Source organism: Amphiura filiformis, chromosome 6 (genome assembly GCF_039555335.1).
Source record: "Amphiura filiformis chromosome 6, Afil_fr2py, whole genome shotgun sequence".
Lineage (NCBI taxonomy): Eukaryota > Metazoa > Echinodermata > Ophiuroidea > Amphilepidida > Amphiuridae > Amphiura > Amphiura filiformis.
The window spans coordinates 29,611,359-29,636,001 of NC_092633.1; the positions used below are offsets into that span (position 1 = coordinate 29,611,359).

Sequence of the window (24,643 nt, forward strand, 5' to 3'; positions counted from 1 at the left end):
TACCCACATATAGAGAATGCTTTAAACCTGACCTTAGAAGAAGAGGCAAAGAGTTCTCAAGTTTGCATTCTCCAATGACCTTTCACTCCTTTGGGTTTTTGCACGGTACACTTTAAGAAGTCCATTGCTTGATGATCATAGACCGCTGTTGGAACTTAGGTGTAAATGACTTCTGAAAAATATGAAGGTGCTTGTCCATCAAAGAATTTTGTACATGGTTAATCGAACCTTGAATATAGTTTGAACATTTTAGTTTTAAAAAAATGCATTGGATATTGTAAGGAGCGATAAAGATATTGCGCTACATATATTTAATTTATTCACATACGTTGTTTCTATTGATCGTGATTTCTGAGATATTTCTAATTATTGTCCACCGTATGTCACTGTAATTACAGGGCAATACAATTAGAGCAGGTTCAGTTCTTGGGGGAAGCAAAGGAAAGAACGAATCAACGTCACCGAAAAGAACTGCTCCACCAGCCACTTCTACCACGCCGCTGAATGAACAAGGAAACAGGAGGCCAGCACCTGATAATTCAATATCTCAAGCATCGAGAAGCAGTACGTGTCAATGTGATTCCACATATTACCGAATAGTATCCAACTATAAACCATTCACGTCCACATCCCTTTGTATTGTTCCGTCTATATTGTTGAAAGTAACGCCAACGTAAATGTTGGATTTCGCAGTGGCAGATTCGAATCAGTGAGTTTACACAGTTGCGTTGCCAGCGTAGGGACACATCGCCCTCCTACGCGTGTGTATACGCCCAGCGGGATTAGGTCAGCGCGGCGAGCTCAGCGCGCGCGATTCGAATCTGCCACTGCGAGATCGATGTGCAAACGTGATGCACGGTGGGAATAAAAGGGTTCAAAATCTATAGAACTATAATGAAAGACAGAGATAAAAAGTCTAGTTCGCGTCTGAAATTCTGACAACTAGATAGAAAATGCTGTACTGCGCAGGTCGGCAACCACGGCATGGCATTGCCCTGACGTCGGACGCGAACACACCAGGTACGTTTAGCACTGAAATTTCCTTTTGATTTTTCCATCTTCTAAGTATTCAATATTATACCATCCAATAGTGACTGAAGAAGAAGGAAACGAAGAGAAAAAGAAGTTGGGGCTGCCGAATCTGCTACCAGGTTTGAACCCATTCAAAAACTTTACCATACGCAAGCTTAAAATCGGGGCGATACTTGCATTCCTCGACCGCCTTGGACTGGTGGAAACCAAGAATCAACTCATTGTTTTGATTAAAGCCATTAGAGTAAGTAACTGGTTTATTTATTAGTGGTTTAATACAACCGATTGCTTATTATACAGTTGGCAATGGAAAATTGACCATTCCGTACAGGATTCTCATATTACATATACATTACAGACATTTCGAACTCTCGCAGTTAAAATTCAAGAATGCCAGATGAAACAAGATGATTTAGATTTTAAATGACCAAAAGTCAACTTAATTTAAAATTGACCTGAACAAGTTATAGTTTCTAAAATATAACCAGTCTATATGACGTACGTATTACATTATGTTGTGTATCTCTCACATCTAAGAAATGGTTTTTAGTTTTTCTTAGATAATAATAAATAATATATGTACAAACCGTATTTTTGCTACAGGATTTAGTGAGCAACAAACCGTGCATATTGCCAGAATCCCTCTCCGACGAACAGCTTACGACAGAGCTACAACAGCGTGGTCTTAGTACTTCGGGTTCTAGAGAAGAGCTACTCGCAAGATATAGGCAACCTGAAGACCGTAATTAATAACACTTTATTGTCTATTCAATTCAATTTTATTAAAAAATAACCTCGTGGCCCTAAGGCCAAATTGCGTATTTTTTTACATGGTATAAAAGGTACAAATCAATACATGCTTTTAAACCAAAATATATAAGAAAAAAAAAAAACATTTAATAGCAAATTAATTTTTTTTTTAAATATTGCACAAGAATCAAGCACTGATATTGCCACAACGCACCAAACTTATTTAAAATTATTCATGCCGCAAAAAAACCAAATTAGAAATCCTCACTCACTCATTTATATAACTCAAGCACTTACTACTTACAGGCAACGAGCAACATACAAAATTACTCTCACAATCATTGAAGCAACAATACATGGACACTCCTAAAATACACACACCCCAACATACTCACATGCACAGAAACATTACACTCACTTCCCATCAGCCTCTCTGGAACATGAATATATAAAACTGCTAAACACTTAGAAATACACATTAAATACAAGGAAAAAAATATATATCCTGAAAACAAACTTAAAAGGAAATGTTTTAAATAAAACCAAAATTATTACTCAAAAGCCAAGGAAACAGTAACAATATAAGTGAAAGCGGCCAGAAAAAAGCACCTTTTAGTTAGCATTCAAAAGATTCACAAAATAAGGCACAGGGCTTTGCTGAAAACGGTTTGTTTTTGAAGCCAATTGAGAAATATTTTTGCTATTTCTCAAGTTTCTACCATGGATGGCAAAACTGGTGGGCGGCAATAAATGATTTGTTCTTTCATTGTCACCAAGGCTTTTTTCAACAGCAGAAACATAGTTTAGTTATAATAAATTCATAACGAAAGGGTTATAGCACAATGTACCATTGCTCGAAATAGTGAACAGAATTTACGTACGTATTGTTATGGACGTATTTATCCCGCTGCATAAAAAGCATAAAACCTTTAACTAACAGAAATACTCTTCTCACAACATCACTTTCCAAATCTCAATTGAACTTGTATATCCTCTCGTTCCGGTTTGTTCCACAGGTTGTCCGCTGATGTTGATATCTGTGCCAAATAACATTTACTGTCGATTTGATCAATCTTGCTTGGGCTTGGAATGTTGTATGAACATCAAACTATTCATGATAAGTCTATCATTTAAAGTTTATGCAAGAATAGACCCTTGTGAGTTAGAATTTGTCATGGGTTTAAACTCGTGGAATTATACAGTCAGCTTCAAGGAATATGTAGAATGGGGTAAGTATACGATCGACTAGAACTAACCATGCACGCACCCCCCATACCAATCCCCCACACATACACACAACCTTACATTCATAATCCATAATCCAAATCAACAGTGTTGGCCTGTGTTGGTCTGGTGGGGTTCGGGTGGGTCAGGGAGGGTGGGTTAAATCCATGTGTCTGATGGATAAGGGTCACTGAGCAGATTTCCATCTTAAGTTATACGTAATAATGTGTACATCCATATCGGGAGGGTGGACTTGTCGGCTGCTGCATGTGTCTCTTTTCATATGTTGGCTTGGGGTGGATTCCGGACTCGTCCTGGGTGCCGGTCGCTTTGGGTCGTCCCCGGGTTGCCTGTATTCCTAGGCAATGTGGCTTAGGGATGATTTGGAGTGGCTTCCACCTGGCATGGGTCTGGTTTTTGATCCTGGCTGGTAGGTGAGGGTAGCTACATGTGGTGGCTAGCGGGTGCATCCTTGTGATATGGATGTACACACAATGTTTTAAATAGTGCAATAGTATATCTTTTTATGTAATTGCCCCAATGGGTGGGAGGAGTCACACCTTTTGGTGGCAGTGTCTTGATGCTTCTGACTCTTCCAGGCTAGCCCATTGGGTCTAGTTTACTTTTGTTTCCTTTTGTATGTATTGTGTAATTTTACTTTGCTTTTTGATGTATTTTAGCCGAATTTGTAAAATAAAATAAAATAAACAGATACCAGCACATTATTATAAAGATTCACAAACAAATCATTACACGACATCTTTAGCATTTAATTGACTTTTTTCCCCGTTTTTATTATTGTTATTTTTTATTTCTCAGAAATCCAAAGAGACATCCACGTACCATTTGACATTCCACTTGTTGACGACGTCAGACTTATCTTGAGGTTGGTAATATTGTCACAAAGTGGAAAATATATTCATGAAATATCAATAGATAGAACATGGATCTATTATAATTATAAATTGATTTTTAGTGTGCATTCGCGTGTAACATCATTATATTGACATTTAAACACACAATGACATAATTATTATGTTCCTGTGCTGTATTCGAATTATTACCCTGGCTTGTGATGACGAATTTTCCCCGTGATGCACTTGCGTATTTTAGCCTCTCTCCAGCAACCACTGGAGATGCATCGTATTGTGAATCGACCAAAATTCAGTATCAAACTGATATCAAAGCGTTTTACATTTACACCATTTGGCAGCCAACAATAACGGCGCCGAAATGACTACCCCAACAGCTCCCCATTTTACACCTGGGTGATGTGGAACAAGTAAGATAACGTGTCTTGCCCAATGACACAACACATTGGCTCTGACGGGTTCGCGGTCATATGTCTAACCGTGCACCGTGGTCTCTAGAGAGAATATCATTTTTGGAGCGCTACGGCATTAATTTATAAACGCGAACATGTATACACCCTATTAGCGAATACAAATAACCTGTTTGTATAAAATACTAAGAATTTCAATAACAATATTTTTGTTCTCTTTTTATATTCCTGTAATGTACGTCCGTTTATTATGAGACATGGTCAATTCAAACAGGTGCAAACTTAAAATTAATATCTGGTCGAGGTTACACGAAAATTGTCGACGTTCATGTTCAAGGCAATTCTAGTTCAATGTTTGCCCTAATATAAACGTTTTTATTGTCAATGTTTATCTGTGCAGAATCGGAATTCAAAAGAACGTGACATTACTTCTTGCCAATGTGGGGGTAGGATTTTGCTCCAAAACAGATGATGAAGAATGCTTGGTATTCGTAGATATTCTAAAGGATGTTGTTATATTGCTCCCTATCTGCCACCCTAATGGCACCATTGAATGGCCTGACCGTATGTTGGTTTCATTTTTCTATTATGTAAAGGCGTATTTTGATATTTAACATTTCTGTGTTAAAATTATACAATCGAGGCAAATACGAACATAATTGAATTAAGTATATACATGGCATACTTTTATGAATAAATACTAAAACAATCCCCATCCTTTGCTCACACATGTTATATTATATCACAGTAAATCTTGCCGACTACTTTAGCCGAGATGCACTTCTAGACAGATTAAAAGAAGAAGCGCAAGATGTGTTGCAAGCAGGTATTGAGGAGGCGCTAAAGGCAGCATTAAGAGAACTCGGATTGCCAGAGGTATTTCAAAACAAATTGTTTTTAGGTATACCCAGACAATAATCATCAGCGTTAACCTGGAAGGTAGAGGTTACTTAATAGAGGCCGTCAGCGTTTTTCAAGCGTGACTCATGACAATAGTGTTCGTATACATGATTCGTACCCACGAGCTCCTCATTCACTTGCTTGATATGATTGACCTCTATAGATTGACTGGCTGCTAGTATTGCTCTATAGCTAATTCACCTGTTGTTCATGCCCTGAAACTTTGAACAGAGTTTACTAGTACCCACAAGATGGCCACTGTGACGTCACACTGACGGCCTCTATTGCACCCATTTTTCGTTAACATACTTACTTAATCAAGGATCATAACAACAGCAGCGCAATAGTCTGACGATCGCCGTGAGGCGTGAAGCTACTAGTTACTAGATGCTGAATATTATTTAGCCAAAATTGTTTTACTTACTTACTTACTTACTTACTTACTTACTTACTTACTTACTTACTTTACTTACTTACTTACTTACTTACTTACTTACTTACTTACTTACTTACTCATTTACTATTTACGTACTTTATTTACTTAATTACAGAGTTTACTTGATGGTGGTGAACCATGTCATAGGCCAGAGAGTATAAGCGGACAAATGTTGACAACATTACTTGAGGACAAAGGATTATCATCGAACGGTACAAGAGCTGAACAGGAAGCAAGACTTATTTTGGCAGATAGATGTAAGTTTAGAATTAAAGAGCATTAATCCGTACAATGAAACACATATAAGCTCGAATGGCTGAATTTGGTAATGTAACAATCTATATACAGGGTTTATCAAAATATAGTATATAGTTTGAAAAATGCCACTAGATTAAAAAGTATGAGGTATTTGGTCAAAATGCTATAGCGGACAGATGAATCAACATCTTGTCCTCTTATAACTGTAAAGTCACTGGCGTGTGACCAGTACTAACGACAAGCAAAAAATGCAGTTGCGCGAAGTCAAAGCAACATGAAAATCAAAAGTTTAAACACTTCCTTTACAGGAATTGACAGTCTTAGTCTTTTGGAATTTATCAAGGACTGCAGGAGGACTTGTGAAAACCTATGATTTCAGATAGCCCCACAAGAAGAAATTCAGAGGGTAAAATCAGGATATCTTAGGGGCCATTCCACTTAGTGTTTCAAAGCAATCACACGATTGCCAAACAATTCTGCAAGGCGTTCTGTAAAGATAATGGCGAAACTGTGATTTTCATGTTATTTTAATTGACTTCGCACACGGCTCACAAAAATAGCCACTGAGTCTTTATTAATGATCACACGCCAGTGATTTTACAGTTGTATGAGGATAAGATATTGATTCAGCTATCAATTAAATTATTTTGACCAAATACCTCACACTTTTTAATCTAGTAGCATTTTTCAAACTGTATACTTCATTTTGATACACCCTGTATAAGGGTTTTAAACAGTTATTTGTACCTTATAGCTTGCTCTTTTCTGGGAAAAGATTTGACTTTACCAAGCCTGCCACCTGATGTTGCAAAGATAGCTTACGTTTCCTTGACGGATAATTGTCTTATGATGGAGATATGTCTTACCATCAACTTGCCATATTTCATGCGTGCGTTTCGTGCCTTTCTAGAGTTAGATCCATGTCAGTTTACATTTGCTGTTGGGTTTGAAATCCTGAGATATGAATACCTTCTCTTCAGTTATAATTGGGGTAAGTGTATAATAATATTGTGCTCTTAATTTTGTAGGAAACGCTAATATAGGTCAAACATTACTCTTTTAAAGATAAGTTCATAAACACTCCAATCAATCTTCACAAGAGTGCATTTTATGTGTAGTTGGCTAGTCGTGTACATGTATATGTCGCGTGAGTGAGGCTTGAGCGACCTCTACCTACCATAGCTCATTTCCTTCTGTTCTAGGTCTTCTTCCTTCTCAGCATCCAGTTGCCTAGGCGCGATTGTATTTTATCAGCTTCAGTCACCTGCCTGGCAGGGTTGAGGCACATGAGCCCTAGAAATATACCCGGGGAAATATTAAGCAGTCTGAATACATCACCCATACCGCTGAGGGGTACATACACACATAACCCCTCACCCCGCAGCTAAAGTGTATCCCCATATGATTTAGTATGAGTACGGTATATGGTAACTAGGCCAAAGCTGAATCATTTCCTTTATATCAGGTTTGAACTATGCGGGCCAGAAATAACCAATTAAAAATGTACTCTTGTACCTAATATAACCATCAACAATTTTATGGAAATACACTTTTATTTATTATAATATAACAATTACTATCAATTATATGCGCTATATGTCCACTTTGATTTGATGGTAACAAATCGATGAAATCGTCCATCCTGAGATGAATCGATGGCGTGTGTGGTGTGGGTGTATGGGGGTGTTATGGTGTTCACGCGTGGAAATACATTTCCAAAACATCACCTCAGGTGATATCAAGTGTTATCAGGTGTTTAGGTTAGGTTAGGGTTATATTAAATCTAATCCTAGTAGGGATTTTATGTTGTGTATGTATGTAATTTGGATTGGTGTTTCAGTTATATCTAACATCCTTTTCTACCTTTTAACCATAATTTCAGGCCAACCAGCTGAACTAGATATTGGCGCCATCAACATTGGGTATACTATAGATAGGTTAGAAGATGAGAAAGTATTCGTCGTAGATTTGTCTGCCAAAGTCTGCATAAATGGACAGAGTGACTGCATTCTAGATGTACCTATCGTTGAAGATCATAAAATACCAATACCACTTTGTAATACTAACTTCTCATTAGCGTTACCAGGTAGGATTCAATAAGCATCTTCGAGCGGAAATATTTCGAGCGCTTACAAATATTATTCTTTTCCGAGAAAAACTGCAACTTTCAGAATACACCAAATTCTTAAGAGCAAGAACTGTTAATATTGAGAATTTTTTACTGTTTGTCAAGTATATTTCAGTATTAAACCCGAATTAATAATTATGGCAACATCTCTGTGGTTTATGGTAAAACTGACCATAAAAGCTGATCAAATTTGATATTAAATTACCATTTCTTCCGATAAATGTTCCCAGTGAAGGTTAAGTTTCATTTTCATATCATTAAGCATAAAGTGTGATTGCGTTCAATTTCGAATAAATGTAAAAATGTTTGTCAACACTGTATAGATTAAGGAAGTATTTTACCCAAACTCAAATTAATATTTTTCAACCAATATCTCATCTTAACATATTCACCTATTCTGTTCATTAGTAACACGGGCCTCCAAACTTGACCATTTGACTACTTAAAATTGGCAAAAATATCCCTAAAATGGTACTTTTGGCCGGTGCCATGGCAAAGGGGATATTTTCTAGAAATATATTCCATGTGTGTAAGTTTGAGGTAAAGGGCCATCAAATATGAAATGATAAAGAAAATCTATTTTTTGACCATAGCCACCCTATTCTCAATATTAACAGGGCGTTGCTCTTAAAACAGTTCATATTCAGAAGCATTTGCACTAGAGGCGCGCAAGTCATTTCAAGAACCAGTACAAATAATTATTTACTTGAATAATTTCCAAAAAAGTGATGAGTAATTAAAATTTCCTAGCCAAATTTGAACTGTTCCTCGTTCGTTGTAAATAATATTTAACAAGAAAATGTGAAACTTATAATCAATCTTTGTTATTGTTTAAGGTGGATTTTCAGCTTCAGAATTCATCAGGAAAGTGGGTATGAATGCGGCAGAGGAAGCTGTAAAAGCCCTTCTTCAATTTATTGGACTTAGCGACAAAGTATCAGTAGATGACGTATGCGATCAGCAAGCTATAATGGACAGCCAAGGAGGTAATGTAGCTAATTTTAGAATGACAGATATTCTTCCTATAAATAAATAAAATATGTATAGAAAATATGTGGGTAACAAAAGATTGTTAGTTCTATGACCATTTTGCTGGACCTTTGTTCTCTGTAATTAACATTTTATTAATTATTTGCAGATTGTTCCTTAACGTTACCATCTCTGGCAAGTACTCTCACCTGTGCATTAAATGACCATTGCCTCGGCGTAAGATGTTGTATGGAATTAGATCTAAATATCGTGATCCTTTCTTCCAATGCATGGTTAATACTTGACCCTTGTGAATTTATTATATCGGTTGGATTTGGACAATGGTCAGTCAACATTACTTTGTTTGAATACCATTGGGGTAAGTGTGTATTTTGCTTAATATGATTTTAAATTTGACTGTGAATAATAAGTTTATCATCGATCTATCAATAATAAAATGTACAAAATAAAAGTGTTTCGTGTTTTTGTATAAATTCAAAATATTTTTGGTTACCAAACATAACGTCTAAAATTAGGAACACAGACAAGTTGTCTTTTTGATTATTCAAACTTGAAATGGTGTGCTACAACATATCGGAGGATCGTTATTTAGTTTGCATGCTCGCACAACATGCCATGTAAAAGTCATGGACAAAGTGTCAAATTCGCTCTCGGATGGAAGCCCAATCATGTTCTAATAATCCTAATTAATTTGAAAATCATATACAGGTGATCCGCAGACAATCACTATTGGCACAGCACTTAAAGCGACAATCGTCATAGATAAACTAACTGACGAAAAAGTGTTCATCGTTGACTTTGCATTTTCTGTATGTTTGCCTGATGATGATACATGTCTACTGCCTTCTATAGCTATCTTGACAGGAACCAGGATTCCAATTCCATTCTGCAATTCTAACTTCCCTCCCTAAGTATGCCTTTCTTTCACCATGATTATGTAAAACTGACGTAAACATTGATAAATTTACAATAGAAGTAATAAAATAATGGATATTGTTAATTAAACATTCCTATGTATCACGACATTAGTTGCAAGAAGCAGTACAACGTTAAATTATATTGTAATCTTATGACTTAAAAGGTGTGAAAACTTGATTTCCATTCTTCTCCAGCTGGTACACTATCAGATCTAGCCAATGAGGTTGGTCAAAACGCAGGCTCTGGAGCTATAGATGCAGCCCTTACGATACTTGGGCTTTCGGTAAGAGTTGAGCTAATGTCTGATGATTAATAATAACCCAAACTATTTGTTTTACTTTCTAATGTATCTATTTGGTGTTCATTGTTTACTGGTTTAATTTCCCTTTAGGAGTATGTTGGGATCGGTGAGTGTGAGAGACCTCAAATTGTACAAGATGGATGGAACAGAGGTATGTACCTACATAATATATGTAATAAATGGTTCACAAATTTCTGGTTCCTCTGAAGAGTTTTAAAATACATCAAAGAGTTATTGACGAAATTAAAATTATAAAATTTATTGGTATCCTATTTTTTCACAAACATGGTCCAATTTACAATGTCACATTCACAATCTGTGTGTCACAATGGCTCATCATGTAAGAAAAGATGCAAGTTTGAAAGTTGCACTTGTGTCCATTCAAATTTGACAAAAGCATGCAGAATATTCTGAACTTTAGATTACATTCTGTATGCTCTGTGAGAGTTTAATGAACCAAAGTGCAACTTTCAAAACTGCATTTTCTTACATTATGAGCCCTTGTGACTGACCGCAACGACGCTTAAATTTTGTTAATTTCTTACAAAACTTTTCTATGTATGTAAAGGAGTCTTAGTGGGAGATATTAAAACTTGTGAACCCTATATATAGCATTTTCTCTTCGTCTTCCTTCTTTTATCATCCTTCTTTTATCTTCCTCTTACTCTCCTTTTAACCTATCATCGTAGCTATTTCAAAATAAGTGTCACGAGTCATTCACAGGCAAGAGTACCTATCTCTCATAGGACGGTTTGGGCCAGAGTGCACAGTATATTTTATTCCGAAGTGGAGGGTGTTGCCAAGCCTTCCGAACAGCAATTCTGTTTTGACTTCCCAGCCTTTATTCAAGTACGGATAGGTTATAACGGGCAGTGGCACATGTCGAGCCCGCAAGTACTATGATTGCATCTCAATTTCAGATTCATACACATTTTTCCCTCTGAAAAGAGGTCATTTTTGGAATATGAATTAGCATTAACATAATTAATTGATTTTGCTTTGCTAGAGTGTCCTCGGACTGTAAGTTTACCAAAGCTACCATCAATTCTTGTTTGCACACACCATGACAAATGTCTGGGTTTTGACTGCTGTGTGGAGCTCGACATCAAGGTGGCTACGTTGAGCACCAGATTTTGGTTCATCCTAGATCCGTGTCAGTTCGAAATCTCTATGGGCTTAGGCATGTGGACCAAAAATATAACAATATTCACTTATGGATGGGGAAGCCTTCAGACTCTTCGTATTGGTAACGCTGTGACAATTGAGTAAGTACTATATTAAAATAACTGCGCAATACGTCTTACCGTTGCCATTTAAGGGTAGATGAGGTATTGTTGGTCGAAGTAGCCAAAATGTCGATTTTCAATATCTAAATCAAAATATTATTGAAAAATAACACTTTGATGTTTTGCAAAGTTCATTCTTCAAATCATACACTTTGAAAACTTGCTTGATTCATTGTTGTTAATGAGTTATGTATGATTTACAAAAGTGTTGTTGTTCCAGTACTCTTTACAACATAACTCAAGAACCACAAGGCCTACTAAAGTATATCTGTGATATTTGAATTCTTCTACACACTCGCTATGAAATGATCAATGCAATTTTTGACAAATCTCACTACCATTCGCAAGATGATGTGAACTACCAAATTACAACAGTTTAAATAGTTGCTAACCTTAAGTCTGTCCTCGACTTTTTAAAGCAGTATTTCGGTCACTTTTTATTAGTTCAAAATGTGTCTGGCCCTTCTTTTACAGATTTAGCATTGATAAGCTAGATGAAATTCAATCTTTTTCATTGGATCTTGACTTTGAATTCTGTGTTGACGATGACTGTACCTCTATGGAAATCCTGGATGGCGCTATTGTTCCCATTCTCTTTTGCAATCCCAATGCTACATTCACACTTCCAGGAACTGGTAGTATTGCTAGTTTTGCAGATTTCTTGAAGGAACAAGTAACTGATGAAGCTATTCAGGCAGTTCTTAGGAAGCTTGGACTTGAGGTAAAGTTTATTTAATTATCAAGAGACAATAACATATCTGAATCTGATTTCATTTAATTGCAAGATATCCCATAAGCTAAAGTTTTTTAAGACCGGAATATTACAAATATGGCGTTTGTTGCATCTGTTGTATAAAGTTAGTCCACTTGAATATCCGAATACTTTTTTGTTTTCTTGTCTTCTTCTTATTAAGGAGTTTATCAGTAATTCCGAGTGTCTGTTTAGTTCTCTGATGCCAATGGAAAATGGTAAGTAGCGAAATTTGCTAACATCTACCTTTATTGTCTTTTTGAGATGCCTTCTTGCAATATTCTGGAGGGGGCTGCCATATTTCCCTTTGTTAGTGCTAATTCTTCGGATTATAATCTTCAAATGCTACATTCAAGCAGCTTGTAATTCAATTAACACGTTTTGTTTGTCTGTATATTACAGGTTGTCCACAGATTCAGGTACCAAGCTTGTCGGACATTCTTGTGTGCACCGTAGCTGATAAATGTTTAGGCATTAGTTGCTGTTTAACTCTGGATATCATAGTGACCAAAATTCACCTAAGTGCTGCTATTATCGTCGACCCATGTGAATTTGTTCTATCTTTGAGCTTTGGAAAGTGGGTCAATAACATCACGTTGATTGTGTTTGACTGGGGAGAGGAAAAGCAGCATAGCTTCGGAAATGACGCTGTCAAATTGAGGTGGGAATTATTTTTAATGTAAAAATCTTACTTATCAGTTACTACCATAATGTGAATGGATTACCTACATTCCCTACAACCAAACCTTTTGGAGCTAAACATTCCCTTAAAAGCTTCATGCCAAAAAGCTGGTAACGCAGGTCATTAGTTAACGTCAAAGGACCCCGAAGTAGTCCATTAAATAATGTCATGGAACCCTTGTTCCGTCCCACAATCAACTGACCTACTTTACGACTCTAGCTTTGTTGTACCCTTCAGAGTGTTCCATCAAACTGCATTAATTATATGAAAACGTATTCAAACAACAAATTACAGGCTACATTATTTTAGGACAATTCGACTGCTCAGTGCCAGAAGTGGGTAAGTGCAATAGCTGCCCAGTAAACATTTGGCAATTTACACACAATATATTGTACTCGTCTACACATGGCAGCTACACATGGCAGCTATTGCACTTCTAGCACTGAACAGTCGAATTGCACTTTATACTTGCACGAATCATATCTGGTGGATTATTTTCTGGAATCTTTGAGGATAGTGTTTGATGATGTGACATGGATGACGTTTGATTGCATTATGTTCTATTATCGTTTGACGGATTTTTGTGTTTCTTGTGAATAATGTATGATAATGGGTATTAAACATGCATACAATCTGTAGGTCAATAATCTCCCAGTTTCTAAATACTTCTATGCTACACATTTTTCATCTTTAGCGGAGTTCTTTCATCGGCTCAACAAGCGTCTTCAGCGATTGTTATTGCTCTAAAGATATGTAATTGTTAACGTCTGTGACGTCATCTGAGGTGTCTCACATACACTAGCTATATCTTCAGATCAATAACAGCCGCTGAAGTCGCCGGGTTTTGTTTCGGTGATAGCGCTCTGGTGTGTCCAGAATTTAGTAGCGTAGAAATATTAAGAAACTCAAAAGATATTGACCTATACTATGTATGCGTAATCCCATACTCCATAGTCATACCGCTACGCGTGATTAGACTTCATTTAGGTCAAAATTTTTGCTGCTGAAAGCAACTGATGTCACTTATTATTCTAAAGTGAATCATGGGTTCGAATACTTTTAATAGCTGGAAAGAATGTTACAAAACTCACTTGGACCAATAATAATTTTGCGTCTTTGTAAGCTTAACCTTTTTTGGTTGGTCGTCTACATGCTATGATACTTTCTGTACGATCAATTCAATGGCAAAAGAGACCAACAGCTTTTAAAACAAGTACTACATTATGCCATGGGTGTTTAAATAAACACTGCTGAAACCCCTTCGTTATTCACATTGCCTTATTAAGCACTGTTAACATGTACAGAGCCTAGTGTATAACAGTGACTTAATTTTATTTCACAGATATACTATTAATAAATTGCCAAAAGACTTCGAAGTAGATTTATCAGTGGAACTTTGTATTGATGGAGCATGTGAAACTCTAACGGTATTGGACAAGACAATCATACCTATTCCTATATGCAATGACAACTTCACTTCTGCCAGGAGGCGACACTATCAATGACTTCTTTGACGAATTGGGACAACAGGCGGGAGGCGCTGGTGTTGGTCTGGCTTTAGAATACCTTGGACTTTCAGTAAGTATTGCAAATTGAAGATGGATTTACCAACTTCCCCGTGTCTGTTGGTAATTACATTAGAAAAATATTATGTTTCAAGAGAGATAACATTTCCCCAAAATTGGTTTTATTTTACAGAATTTTATTTCTACTGACAAATGCATCCTCCCATATGGAGCAACACAACAAAGTAAGTACAAAATCTTGAAAGCCCTCCAAAGAATACGATATTCACACCACTTAACTGTATACGAAGTATTTGTAAAATCACATGTTTTTTTCTCAAATGTGGAAACTTAGAGCCCAAAACAGTGAAATGGTGAGCTCTACTGGCACAAATATAATAAGAAACTTCCATGGATCACAACCAGAGCTCACTAAAGCTCACTATGAAAACCACTGCTCGTGCATGCATTCCACGTGATGCAATGACGCAATCAGCCTAAGTCATATATACCCAGGGAATCGCTGGCCGGATCAGGCCAGCGTAACGCCAGTGGCTAGAGGCCGGTGATCTTCTGCGTGGTATACGAGGGGTCCGAGGTTCGAATCCCGGGCGTACCAAGTGACTTCTTTGTTCTTCTTCTCTCCTTTTTTGTTTCTTCTTTCCTTCCGATAGCAAAAACCATGAGCACGAATAGGTTAGTTAACATGTTTTTGCTACATAGGAATCGTTAATAACATTGTATTATACGATATTGCTGCCATACTTTGAAGTTTCTTTCTTTTCGTTTCTTCGTGAACTGATGTTTACACAGTGTGTTCAGCATTCAGCCTTCCTAAATTGCCGCAAGAAGTAACGTGTGTCATCAACAACCGATGCCTAGGCATTCAGTGTTGTCTTAATGTAGACATTACAGTGGCTCACCTGACTACCCAGACATGGCTGATTATTGACCCATGCAACTTTCAGATATCTGTTGGTTTTGGGTCTTGGTATCTAAATATCACGCTAATAACATACCAATGGGGACAAGAAGAGGGACACACACTTGGAAACAATGCCGTGATCATTCGGTAAGTACTATTGGATATTATTATTAGATATTCACATGTATACTAATTACTGACAGCTAACATGGCGCAACCCGGGGGGGGGGGCATTCGCATGTATTGCAACGCGTCTTGTAGCGTTCCCACACATAATGACCCCCACAAATTGCCACCGATAGACCCCTAGTGTCGTACTCCGGTAGCCACAGGTACGTCACTTTCATATTCGAGTGCCCCCCCGCGCGTAACTAGCGGAGTAGCGGGTGAAGGGGCGGGAACTCCCCCGATTGAAATTCTTTCCCCTTCCCAATGAGTCGACCGTTTGTACATGCTTCAATGGAATATCGGTATTTTCCCACCCACAACCAATGTTGCATTTCCCCCTCCCCCTCGTTCGGCTTCCCCCTCGATTGCGGAAATCTAGTTGAATGTTCTACGTATGCGGATATGATACCAAAATAAACGTACCAAGAATTGCCAGGTAATCTTTTTAACTTTTACCTGAAACGTCATTAGCTTTTGTTGTTTGGAAGCTCGCAACTCCTTGTAACAACCAAGGTAGGTTAAAGTGCATATCGTGATACATGATTTTGAAATGAATGATCAATATAATTACGGTAGAGAATATATTGCTCTTAGCTTTATGATTTACTGAAATTATAACCATGATAACTAAAAACAGGATATTTCTTTATTTGTTGGTATTTTGGGTATTATATTTACCGTTGATAATAGCTTGTGGTTTATATCCATAGATTTTCCGTTGATAAACTTGATGCAACCAAAGAATTTCAAGTGAATCTCCAAGTGGAAATACACATTGACGACGAGAGTAGTTCCATTCCAATCTTAGTTGATACTAGACTACCAATTCCACTGTGTAATACTGAATTTTCCTTCTCTGACTTGGGAGTAAACAGTATCACTGAATTAGCTGAATCATTTGGAGGAAATATAGCCCAGGCTGGCATTGATTGGGCCTTATCTGAGCTTGGCATTAAGGTGAGTATACAGGGGATTTATAGGAAAAAGAAACTTTCTTGTATACGCTGTAACTATTCCGAAAATGTTCCAGGAATGACATAAACAGTGACACCCCACAGCCTGAATCTGCCGGCCGGGGCGTCCATACAAGCATCATCCTGGATTTTCATTCCAAACACAAAGCCGTTGTGTACATCCATAAAACATTGACATAGACATAACATAAAGACTGGAGAGGCAATCACCATAGACCATTTCAAAGCAAGATCGGAAAAATTCGGAAAAGGAGATGCAGTGAGCCGTATTTATTTAGTAAGCTAGGGGGTCAAAATGGCGGACAAGAAATTTCATGAATCACTTCGCACGATTGCGTGAAAATACCGCTTATTTAGCCAATGTCAACATAGGTAAAAAATGCTAACATATTGAAGTAGCACCTCCGTTATTTCACAATATGACAGTAATGGAAAGAAAAGTTCAAATGTTCGTCATTTTTTGGTTCGTCACTTGATTTGAAAATCAACACTGCAAAAACAGTGTTTAGAATTCGAGGACAGATTGGTGTTATAAAGTTAAATGTCCAGAATTTAATTGCAATTCTTTGTAAAAACCACATGTGCCTGCTAACGGTCAAAAAAATTTTATTGCATGAGGTGAAAGGGCTTTGGTAGTAGGTTACAAAAAGTCACATCAAAAATTCCTCCGGAGCTTGTTGCCATAGCAACGGCAGATTTTATGATTTTGGCGATTTTTGCTTATTTTGGGGTGAAAATAAGGGAAACTATGTAATTTTCTGAATTGCTTCTGACTTTAAATTTGAGGTCACATTAAAAAGCAACCTTACGACCATAAAGTATTATCTTTGTGCTTTCCCAGATGTAAAAAATATTTCAATAATATTTCCCTATGTGCAATTTTAGGGCTGGGCAACATTGCCACTTTCGCACTTTTGAAAATGCAATTTTTACCCTATCTTTGAAGTCTAAAACTAATTTTGCTTGAGCACCCAGAATTATTTCCTCTTTGTTGGTACTTACAGACATTGCCCTTCCAAATTTGGTAAAAAATCTCTGGGGCTATTTGACCTGTAAAGCCAGTGTTGCCAGAAAGTTTGATAATTTTCAAAAAATGCATTTTCGAAATAATGCATTTTCTACATATTTACTCATGTAACCTTTAATACCACCAACTTAATTGAAATATGTGCACACTTTGCACATGATTAGACACACACTGCAACGGAAACACTTTGAGGCTGGGGACAAGTCCTGTCCTGCAATAACCGGTATTGCCAGAAAATCTTACTTTAATCCAAATTTCCAATTTGTGCGTTTTACAATTATTTATTCGGTTTAAAGTTTATACTATCAATGTTAGTTGAATAAAATGTGCATTTAAACATCATCTGATACAATACAGGTTCAGACATATGGGCAAGTTTCTCGACAGGTGGCTTAGTAAGCCTTAGGCTTTAGGTGACCTCGAGGATACTAAGCCTATATAGTTTCATCCAAAAATGGTAATTTTACATAAGAAATATTTTGAAAAATGACATATGCATCTTGGAAAGTGTATCAGCTTATTAAGATGGATGTTTAGATCAAAAAAGTAAATCACAACATTTTTTTGTGACCTATGGTTTTTGACCTATGACCTCTTGGAATTCATAAATAGGCCTAAAATGCAGGTTTTTAATGATTTTGGTCATTTTGGGCAAAAATTGACTCTTTTTTATCATTTTTAGCAATTTTTTGCATTACAAAAGTTTAAATTACACCAGATTACACTTACCTTTATTGATAAATAGAGCTTCTTTAATTTTAGGCTATTGAGAGAATTCAACGAGTATGCAGTTTCCATGGCAACGGCCATTAATGCTCATTTAAGCAAATATATCTGTCAAATAGAGCTAATTTCCCAGTAAAATTAACAAAAAATGTGTGTAAATGGCCGTTTCCATGGAAACTGTCATCTCTTTGAATTCTCCTAATAGCTTAAAATTTATGCCAGGCTTTTATGACAATCCTCACGAAACTGTTGATTCTTGATTACGAATCCACAAGACATACGCCGAGTGAACTCGTATCAAAATAACAGTTTCAAGTGTATTTATGATTTAAACCATTGCTTTATACTAACAATAGGCCTATCAAAACTCTCTAAAACTGTGGATTCTTAATGCATAGAAACGTGTCAAGTGTTCATTCGTAGAAAATAATCTACAGTAATGAATAGACGTCATAGCAATGGTTCAAGTACATTTTCCAGACATACATTTGTGTGATGTAACCCCAGGGATGTAACCTGCATGTAAATATATCAGATATTTGTGTAATCTAAAATATGAGAATGATGCGTTTTAAACCTGACTCAACAGGCTACACAATTTTTAACGAAACATGGCACACAAGGCTAACAAAAAGAATCGAGGCTATATTGTTATTTGTAGAAGAATCCAATTTCATGCATTCCTACACCTCAATGGCAGCCATAGCTGCTTAGGTCTATCCCACCTGAAATGTAAAAATGATGTGGTCTATCTTGGCAGGCAGTCAGAAAGGGCGATTTGAGAATAAAATAGATAAAAATGTACAACATGGAGCAGCCATCGCGTCCCCCCCTCAGAAGTAAGAAACTTTTGCAAAATGAAGACCTAATTGAAGGCATTTGGTGGACCATTTTGGCAAGATTAGTGTAAAAATTTTAGTTTGAAAAGCCAAAATTTGTCAAATGGCGGTCCATGAAGCCTTTCGTGTTGAAGTTTTTCCCTATTATTGTAGGCCTATAAATTGTGTTAAACATATATTGACAAATGCGCGAAAAGAGCCAACTGTATATGGATTACGCAGAGGTGTCAGAAGTTGGAAAATTTTGCAAAATGAAGGTCCAATTCAAGCCATTTGGTGCATCATTTTTGCACTATTTAAACAGAAAAAAGGGCCCGAATTCAATTTACAAACCTTGAGATTCGCACTTACTATTAAAGCATGCATGGATCGATGAAGTCAGTATGGACTCGGTCTTAGGGAACAAACCAAAAGATCGATGACGTCCTATATAAACGAAATTAGTTTCGTTTAGGGGAGGTATAATTACTCCATTATGTTTGTAAAAAAACATCGGTCTAATGAAGAATATGTTCATATAATTTGTTAGCTTTTTTGCATCAAAATGTTGATTTAAAAAAATAAAAACAAACAAACTTTGCAAACCGTTTTAATATAAGAATAGTGCAATAATCAAAACTTTCACATGATTTGTATCAGTTGATTTACATTTTATGCGAACATTTTAAAAGTGTGTGATCATGTGAGTATCAGGTGTCCGCAAACGTGGACCCCACTTTGGACAAAAACCCCAAATAAACCCCAAATTAGGGGTGGTAGTTTTGGGTCCTTTTCCTTGTTTTATGGCATCGGAACAACAAACAGATGTCTTAATTTAGGGAGATATTCAATAAGGGTGTCAAATAATGCAAACGTCAATATTGATGCTCCCATGGGAGTTTGAAGTATATATTATTGTGCGTATCATTCATTTTACCAGGCTACATTTTTAAACAAATGCTCGCATGCTTTGACGAACTCAAAAATTACAGGTATGGGTAAATTAATTGTCATATAATCTGGTAACACCATCATTGCCTAAGTTTAAATACCTGTTTGAGATGGTGGTTAAAAATTTCAATTTTTTGCCCAAAATGATAAAATCATTAAAACCTGCATTTTAGGCCTATTTATGAATTCCAAGAGGTCATAGGTTAAAAACCATAGGTCACAGAAAAATGTTGTGATTTACTTTTTTGATCTAAACATCCATCTTAATAAGCTGATACACTTTCCAAGATGCATTATGTCATTTTTCAAAATATTTCCCATGTAAAAATTACCATTTTTGGTCGAAACTAGGCTTAGTATCCTCAGGTCACCTAAGCCTAAGGCTTACTAAGCCACCTGTCGAGAAACTTGCCCATGTGTCTGAACCTGTATTGTATCAGATGATGTTTAAATGCACATTTTATTCAACTAACATTGATAGTATAAACTTTAAACCCGGGCTTTAAACCGAATAAACAATTGTAAAACGCACAAATTGGAAATTTGGATTAAAGTAAGATTTTCTGGCAATACCGGTTTTTGCTATTCATTACTTGTCCCCAGCCTCAAAGTGTTGCTTCCGTTGCAGTGTGTGTCTAATCATGTGTGCAAAGTGTGCAAATATTTCAATTAAGTTGGTGGTATTAAAGGTTACATGAGTAAATATGTAGAAAATGCATTATTTCGAAAAATGCATTTTTTGAAAATTATCAAACTTTCTGGCATCACTGGCTTTACAGGTTAAATAGCCCCAGAGATTTTTTACAAAATTTGGAAGGGGCAATGTCTGCCCAAGTACCAACAAAGAGGAAATAATTCTGGGTGCTCAAGCAAAAATTAGTTTTTAGACTTCAAAAGATAGGGTAAAAAATTGCATTTTTTCAAAAAAAGTGGCAATGTTGCCCAGCCCTAAAATTGCACACAGGGAAATATTATTGAAATATTTTTACATCTGGGGAAAGCACAAAGATAATACTTTATGGTCGTAAGGTTGCTTTTTAATGTGACCTCAAATTTAAAGTCAGAAGCAATTCAGAAAATTACATATTTTCCTTATTTTCACCCCAAAATAAGCAAAATCGAAAATCATAAAATCTGCCGTCGCTTGGCAACTTTTGTAACCTACTAAAACCTCATGCAATAAAAAATTTTGACCGTTATACATGTGGTTTTTACAAAGAATTGCAATTAAACATTTTAATGTTTAGATCTTAAACATCTAAACACATAATCATTATGGTATTATAACTGAACACATTGAATGATTTCAAGATCTAAAATATTGCCATTTATGTTGTACGTATTAATTTTAACAGTATAGTAATAATTTCACAATTATCATTTTCTCCGTTTTATATGTAGGAATACATCACAGGCAATTTGTGCACCATACCAACTGGGCAAAACAGTTAAGTACTTTCACAAACCTGTCACTTTGGCTCGTAATTTGATTGGAGAAATGAGTTTCTTATATCCCTTTTCATGATAAGACTAATAATTCCATGTAAAGTTGAAACATATGTGTTATGGTTCTAAGATATTTTTGAGTGTTCATTTGGCCAGGCCAACGCATGTGGATCGCTTTATCAAAGTAGAGTGATTTAGAGTGAAATATATCTATTTGCTAAACTTTCAAGAAGTGATCATAACATAAAATTTGTATTTGTATTTGTATTTGGTTATTTAGCTTGTCCTGCTCCAAGTCTCCCAACCAATCAAGACATTCTCGTATGTGCTATTGATGAGCATTGCTTAGGCATTCAGTGTTGCGTCAACCTGGACTTTAGAGTCACTCAACTCATGTTGAAAGCCTGGCTTATTATTGACCCGTGTGACTTCCAGTTCTCTATCGGCTTCGAGAACTTCGATCTCAACTTTACATTATTTGCCTATGAGTGGGGAAAACATGAGCAGATTAAGATTGCAGACATTTGGCGGTCAGGTAAGTGCGGTATATAGGGAGGCTCCTGTTAAGACTGTTAATGTGGCATAGTTAACGCCACTTAACAGGAGTATTTCGTGATTCTAAAATACTCTTTTTGTGGTATGTTTCAGTAGATAGAAGCTGTATCAAAATGATTGGTACCCATCAGTTTTCATTGATAATGGATGAGCCTGACACATCAAAATTCATGATAAGACACTTGGAAGAGGCATGCTTTTCAATAAACATCAAAATTGATGGGTAACAATCATTTTGTTACACCTTGAATCCACGAAAAAAGCTTAGTCTAAAATATCAGTTGATTCCGATTTTGTGTGTTTGCGAGTTATGTATGATTACGCTCGTATATGCATTACATTGGCTCCATAGCCCACTGTGTTGTAATTTCGTTCTGTTTAACAAGAGAACATAAATCCAAATATGGCGATATTTTGCCAAACGAATGAATCTGCACAAAATTATTTGCACACAAATATTTTGTAGCCAGCGGTTTCCGATGGTATAAAAATCTCAAACTATTTTTAGAAAACTGTGGGGATTAGGCTGTGGATTACGGAATGCCCCTTTAACATTAACGTGATTAAAAAGCGAACTGTAAAATTAAGTAAAATATGTTTACTGTTTGTATATAACCATTAGGTGTTCCTAACACTTATTTTGTTGATGAAAATATACAGTTATTCCATTGACAAACTTGATGAGGAAGACGTGTTCAGTCTCTCGCTTGCACTACAACTTTGTATCGATGATTTTTGTGATGATATAACATTGTTTAGGGACTTGAAAGTCCCCATACCTTTCTGCAATACAAATTTCACAAGTTTTAAATTACCTGGAGACGGAACTATACAAGGGTTTGTTGAAGATCTGGGAGAAAATGTGGCTAGTTCGGCAGTTGATATTGTGATTCAGCGCCTCGGTTTGACGGTAAATGAGATTGCTGCTAATATTATATTGTCACCCACTGCACAGTAATTTAACTAGTATACTTACAAGCTAATGGGTTTTTTTTAGTTTTTACATAGCGCTCCTGTTTTTCACAAAAACGACCTGTGTTATGACATGCGATGTTTTGTTTATATTACTGGTCTATAAAGCCTAAGTTGATACTTATCATGTGAAAGTTAAGGTAAACATGGTTTGTTAATATTTTAATCGCAGGAATATGTTAGCCATCAAGACTGCAGACATGGAAGCCTCGTGAGCACAGAAAACCGTACGTTTGTTATTAAAATATTAATGTGTAGAAATTCATGAAATAAATATTCGACCGCGTGTACGCGTAAAAACGCATTTATACACATGCAGCAACACTAAGCATATACCAACACACATATCCACACAAATAAAACAGTCGTTTATCGTTAGTAGGAAAGGAGCACCTGCTATAAATAACTCGTTTCAGAGCCAACTTATATATTCAGTATTGGGCACGGGTTATCCACTGTGACACTCTACAGACAAGGGTAGTCTACCGGCTGTAACAAACAATTATACAATAGTATTGTTATTTCACAGTAAAGAATAAAAAGCTTAACGACATCCTGTACTTAATAAGTAATGTATCGACCTCGAGTTCAAAAGTTATGACCGATTATCTACTCCTCCCCACTGCTCCAGATCCGCCACTGCACAACTTAATTTGCATAATAGATCTGATGTATCAAATACCTTACATTGTGCGTATTGTCATTATATTTACTATGCTAATACCACACACTTCTATGTTTTTATTTTTTTGACAGTCAGAAGTTATCTGTTTCATTCTTTTTCATACATTCAAACAGGTTGTCCATCAATTACGCTGCCTATATCACGTGATATATTGGCATGTCAACCTACGGAGTATTGTACTGGTATCCAATGCTGTCTGGCCATAGACATAAAAGTTACTCAACTTTTTTCTGAACGTTTGGTTGGCTGTAGATCCATGTAATTTCCAACTTTCTATTGGTCTAGGAGGATGGACCTACAACAAGACATTGGTTACATATGACTGGGGTGTTGAAAGAACACTTCCAATTGCAAAATCCCCTGCAGGTCATGTAAGTACTACTTAAAGCCTTAATGTACGATCTTTTTTTTCAGAATTTACCTTTATTTTTTTTTCAAACCCGATTTGTTGGCATATTTGTAATACTTACACATGTTCTAACTTAAATCTATGAGCAAACTGTCAAATTCGCCCTATTTGTAGTAAAACGGGATGATTTTCTGTTGGTCCGACATAAAATTATAATTTTTTAGATTATGATTTTATGTCGGCCACGGTCGCAAACCATAGTCTCCTACAAAACGAGTTTGGTTACGCTCCCTCCACATGTGGAGGGAGCGTAACCAAACTCGCTTTTCGCGTAGGAGACTAACTCTAATCAAATAGTGCGAGATGTTTCGAGTGATAGAGGTGAAGTTTATGATGTTGTTTCTTTGCAAATTCCCAATGTTTTTTCGCTTCCAAATGTATTGGGAACTTTCATAATGATTGCATATTATCATTTTGGAAGAAAAAGACAAATCTAAAAATTTAAAAGATCGTACATTAAGGCTTTAATACAGTATTTTGTTATTTGCAGAATCTGATTAAATATTTTACCAGGGTATTACTCTACATGACATTATTTGTGTTC

The 24,643-nt window shown here is 36.4% G+C and overlaps 2 protein-coding genes and 2 long non-coding RNA genes across 4 annotated transcripts in view; all 4 read left to right on the plus strand.

The window, feature by feature from the left end:
- LOC140154452 (uncharacterized) overlaps window positions 1-9,911 on the plus strand; it is a 35,852-nt gene extending 25,941 nt beyond the window's left edge. The window contains exons 24-36 of the mRNA XM_072177018.1: window positions 399-564; window positions 1,092-1,276; window positions 1,636-1,774; window positions 2,799-3,011; window positions 3,826-3,892; window positions 4,689-4,852; window positions 5,037-5,164; window positions 5,740-5,881; window positions 6,637-6,873; window positions 7,765-7,968; window positions 8,847-8,996; window positions 9,149-9,358; window positions 9,709-9,911. Coding sequence (XP_072033119.1) covers window positions 399-564; window positions 1,092-1,276; window positions 1,636-1,774; window positions 2,799-3,011; window positions 3,826-3,892; window positions 4,689-4,852; window positions 5,037-5,164; window positions 5,740-5,881; window positions 6,637-6,873; window positions 7,765-7,968; window positions 8,847-8,996; window positions 9,149-9,358; window positions 9,709-9,911 — 2,208 coding nt within the window. The remainder of the gene's footprint in view (window positions 1-398; window positions 565-1,091; window positions 1,277-1,635; window positions 1,775-2,798; window positions 3,012-3,825; window positions 3,893-4,688; window positions 4,853-5,036; window positions 5,165-5,739; window positions 5,882-6,636; window positions 6,874-7,764; window positions 7,969-8,846; window positions 8,997-9,148; window positions 9,359-9,708) is intronic.
- Window positions 9,912-10,105: 194 nt separating this feature from the next.
- On the plus strand, window positions 10,106-11,478 carry LOC140154241 (uncharacterized). The gene is made up of 3 exons (XR_011859281.1): window positions 10,106-10,201; window positions 10,310-10,370; window positions 11,226-11,478. It is a non-coding gene; the product is annotated as an uncharacterized lncRNA (long non-coding RNA).
- A 507-nt stretch (window positions 11,479-11,985) lies between these two features.
- On the plus strand, window positions 11,986-22,705 carry LOC140154453 (uncharacterized). Its single transcript, XM_072177021.1, has 10 exons — window positions 11,986-12,226; window positions 12,420-12,474; window positions 12,659-12,917; window positions 14,281-14,516; window positions 14,637-14,688; window positions 15,257-15,515; window positions 16,247-16,493; window positions 21,434-21,479; window positions 21,759-22,013; window positions 22,656-22,705. Exons 4-10 carry the CDS (start codon window positions 14,403-14,405, stop codon window positions 22,703-22,705), a joined length of 1,023 nt encoding a protein of 340 aa, XP_072033122.1. The 5' UTR covers window positions 11,986-12,226; window positions 12,420-12,474; window positions 12,659-12,917; window positions 14,281-14,402.
- A 63-nt stretch (window positions 22,706-22,768) lies between these two features.
- Window positions 22,769-24,044, plus strand: LOC140154242 (uncharacterized). Its single transcript, XR_011859282.1, has 3 exons — window positions 22,769-22,943; window positions 23,178-23,232; window positions 23,804-24,044. It is a non-coding gene; the product is annotated as an uncharacterized lncRNA (long non-coding RNA).
- Window positions 24,045-24,643: the final 599 nt, after the last annotated feature.

Bases quoted from the DNA above. Each gene is read 5' to 3' on its own strand.
- LOC140154453 (XM_072177021.1), top strand. From the start codon at position 14,403: ATGACAACTTCACTTCTGCCAGGAGGCGACACTATCAATGACTTCTTT. The intron at 15,516-16,246 runs GTAAGTACTATT...TTATATCCATAG, and splicing joins AACAATGCCGTGATCATTCG to ATTTTCCGTTGATAAACTTG. The intron at 22,014-22,655 runs GTAAGTGCGGTA...TATAACCATTAG, and splicing joins TGCAGACATTTGGCGGTCAG to GTGTTCCTAACACTTATTTT.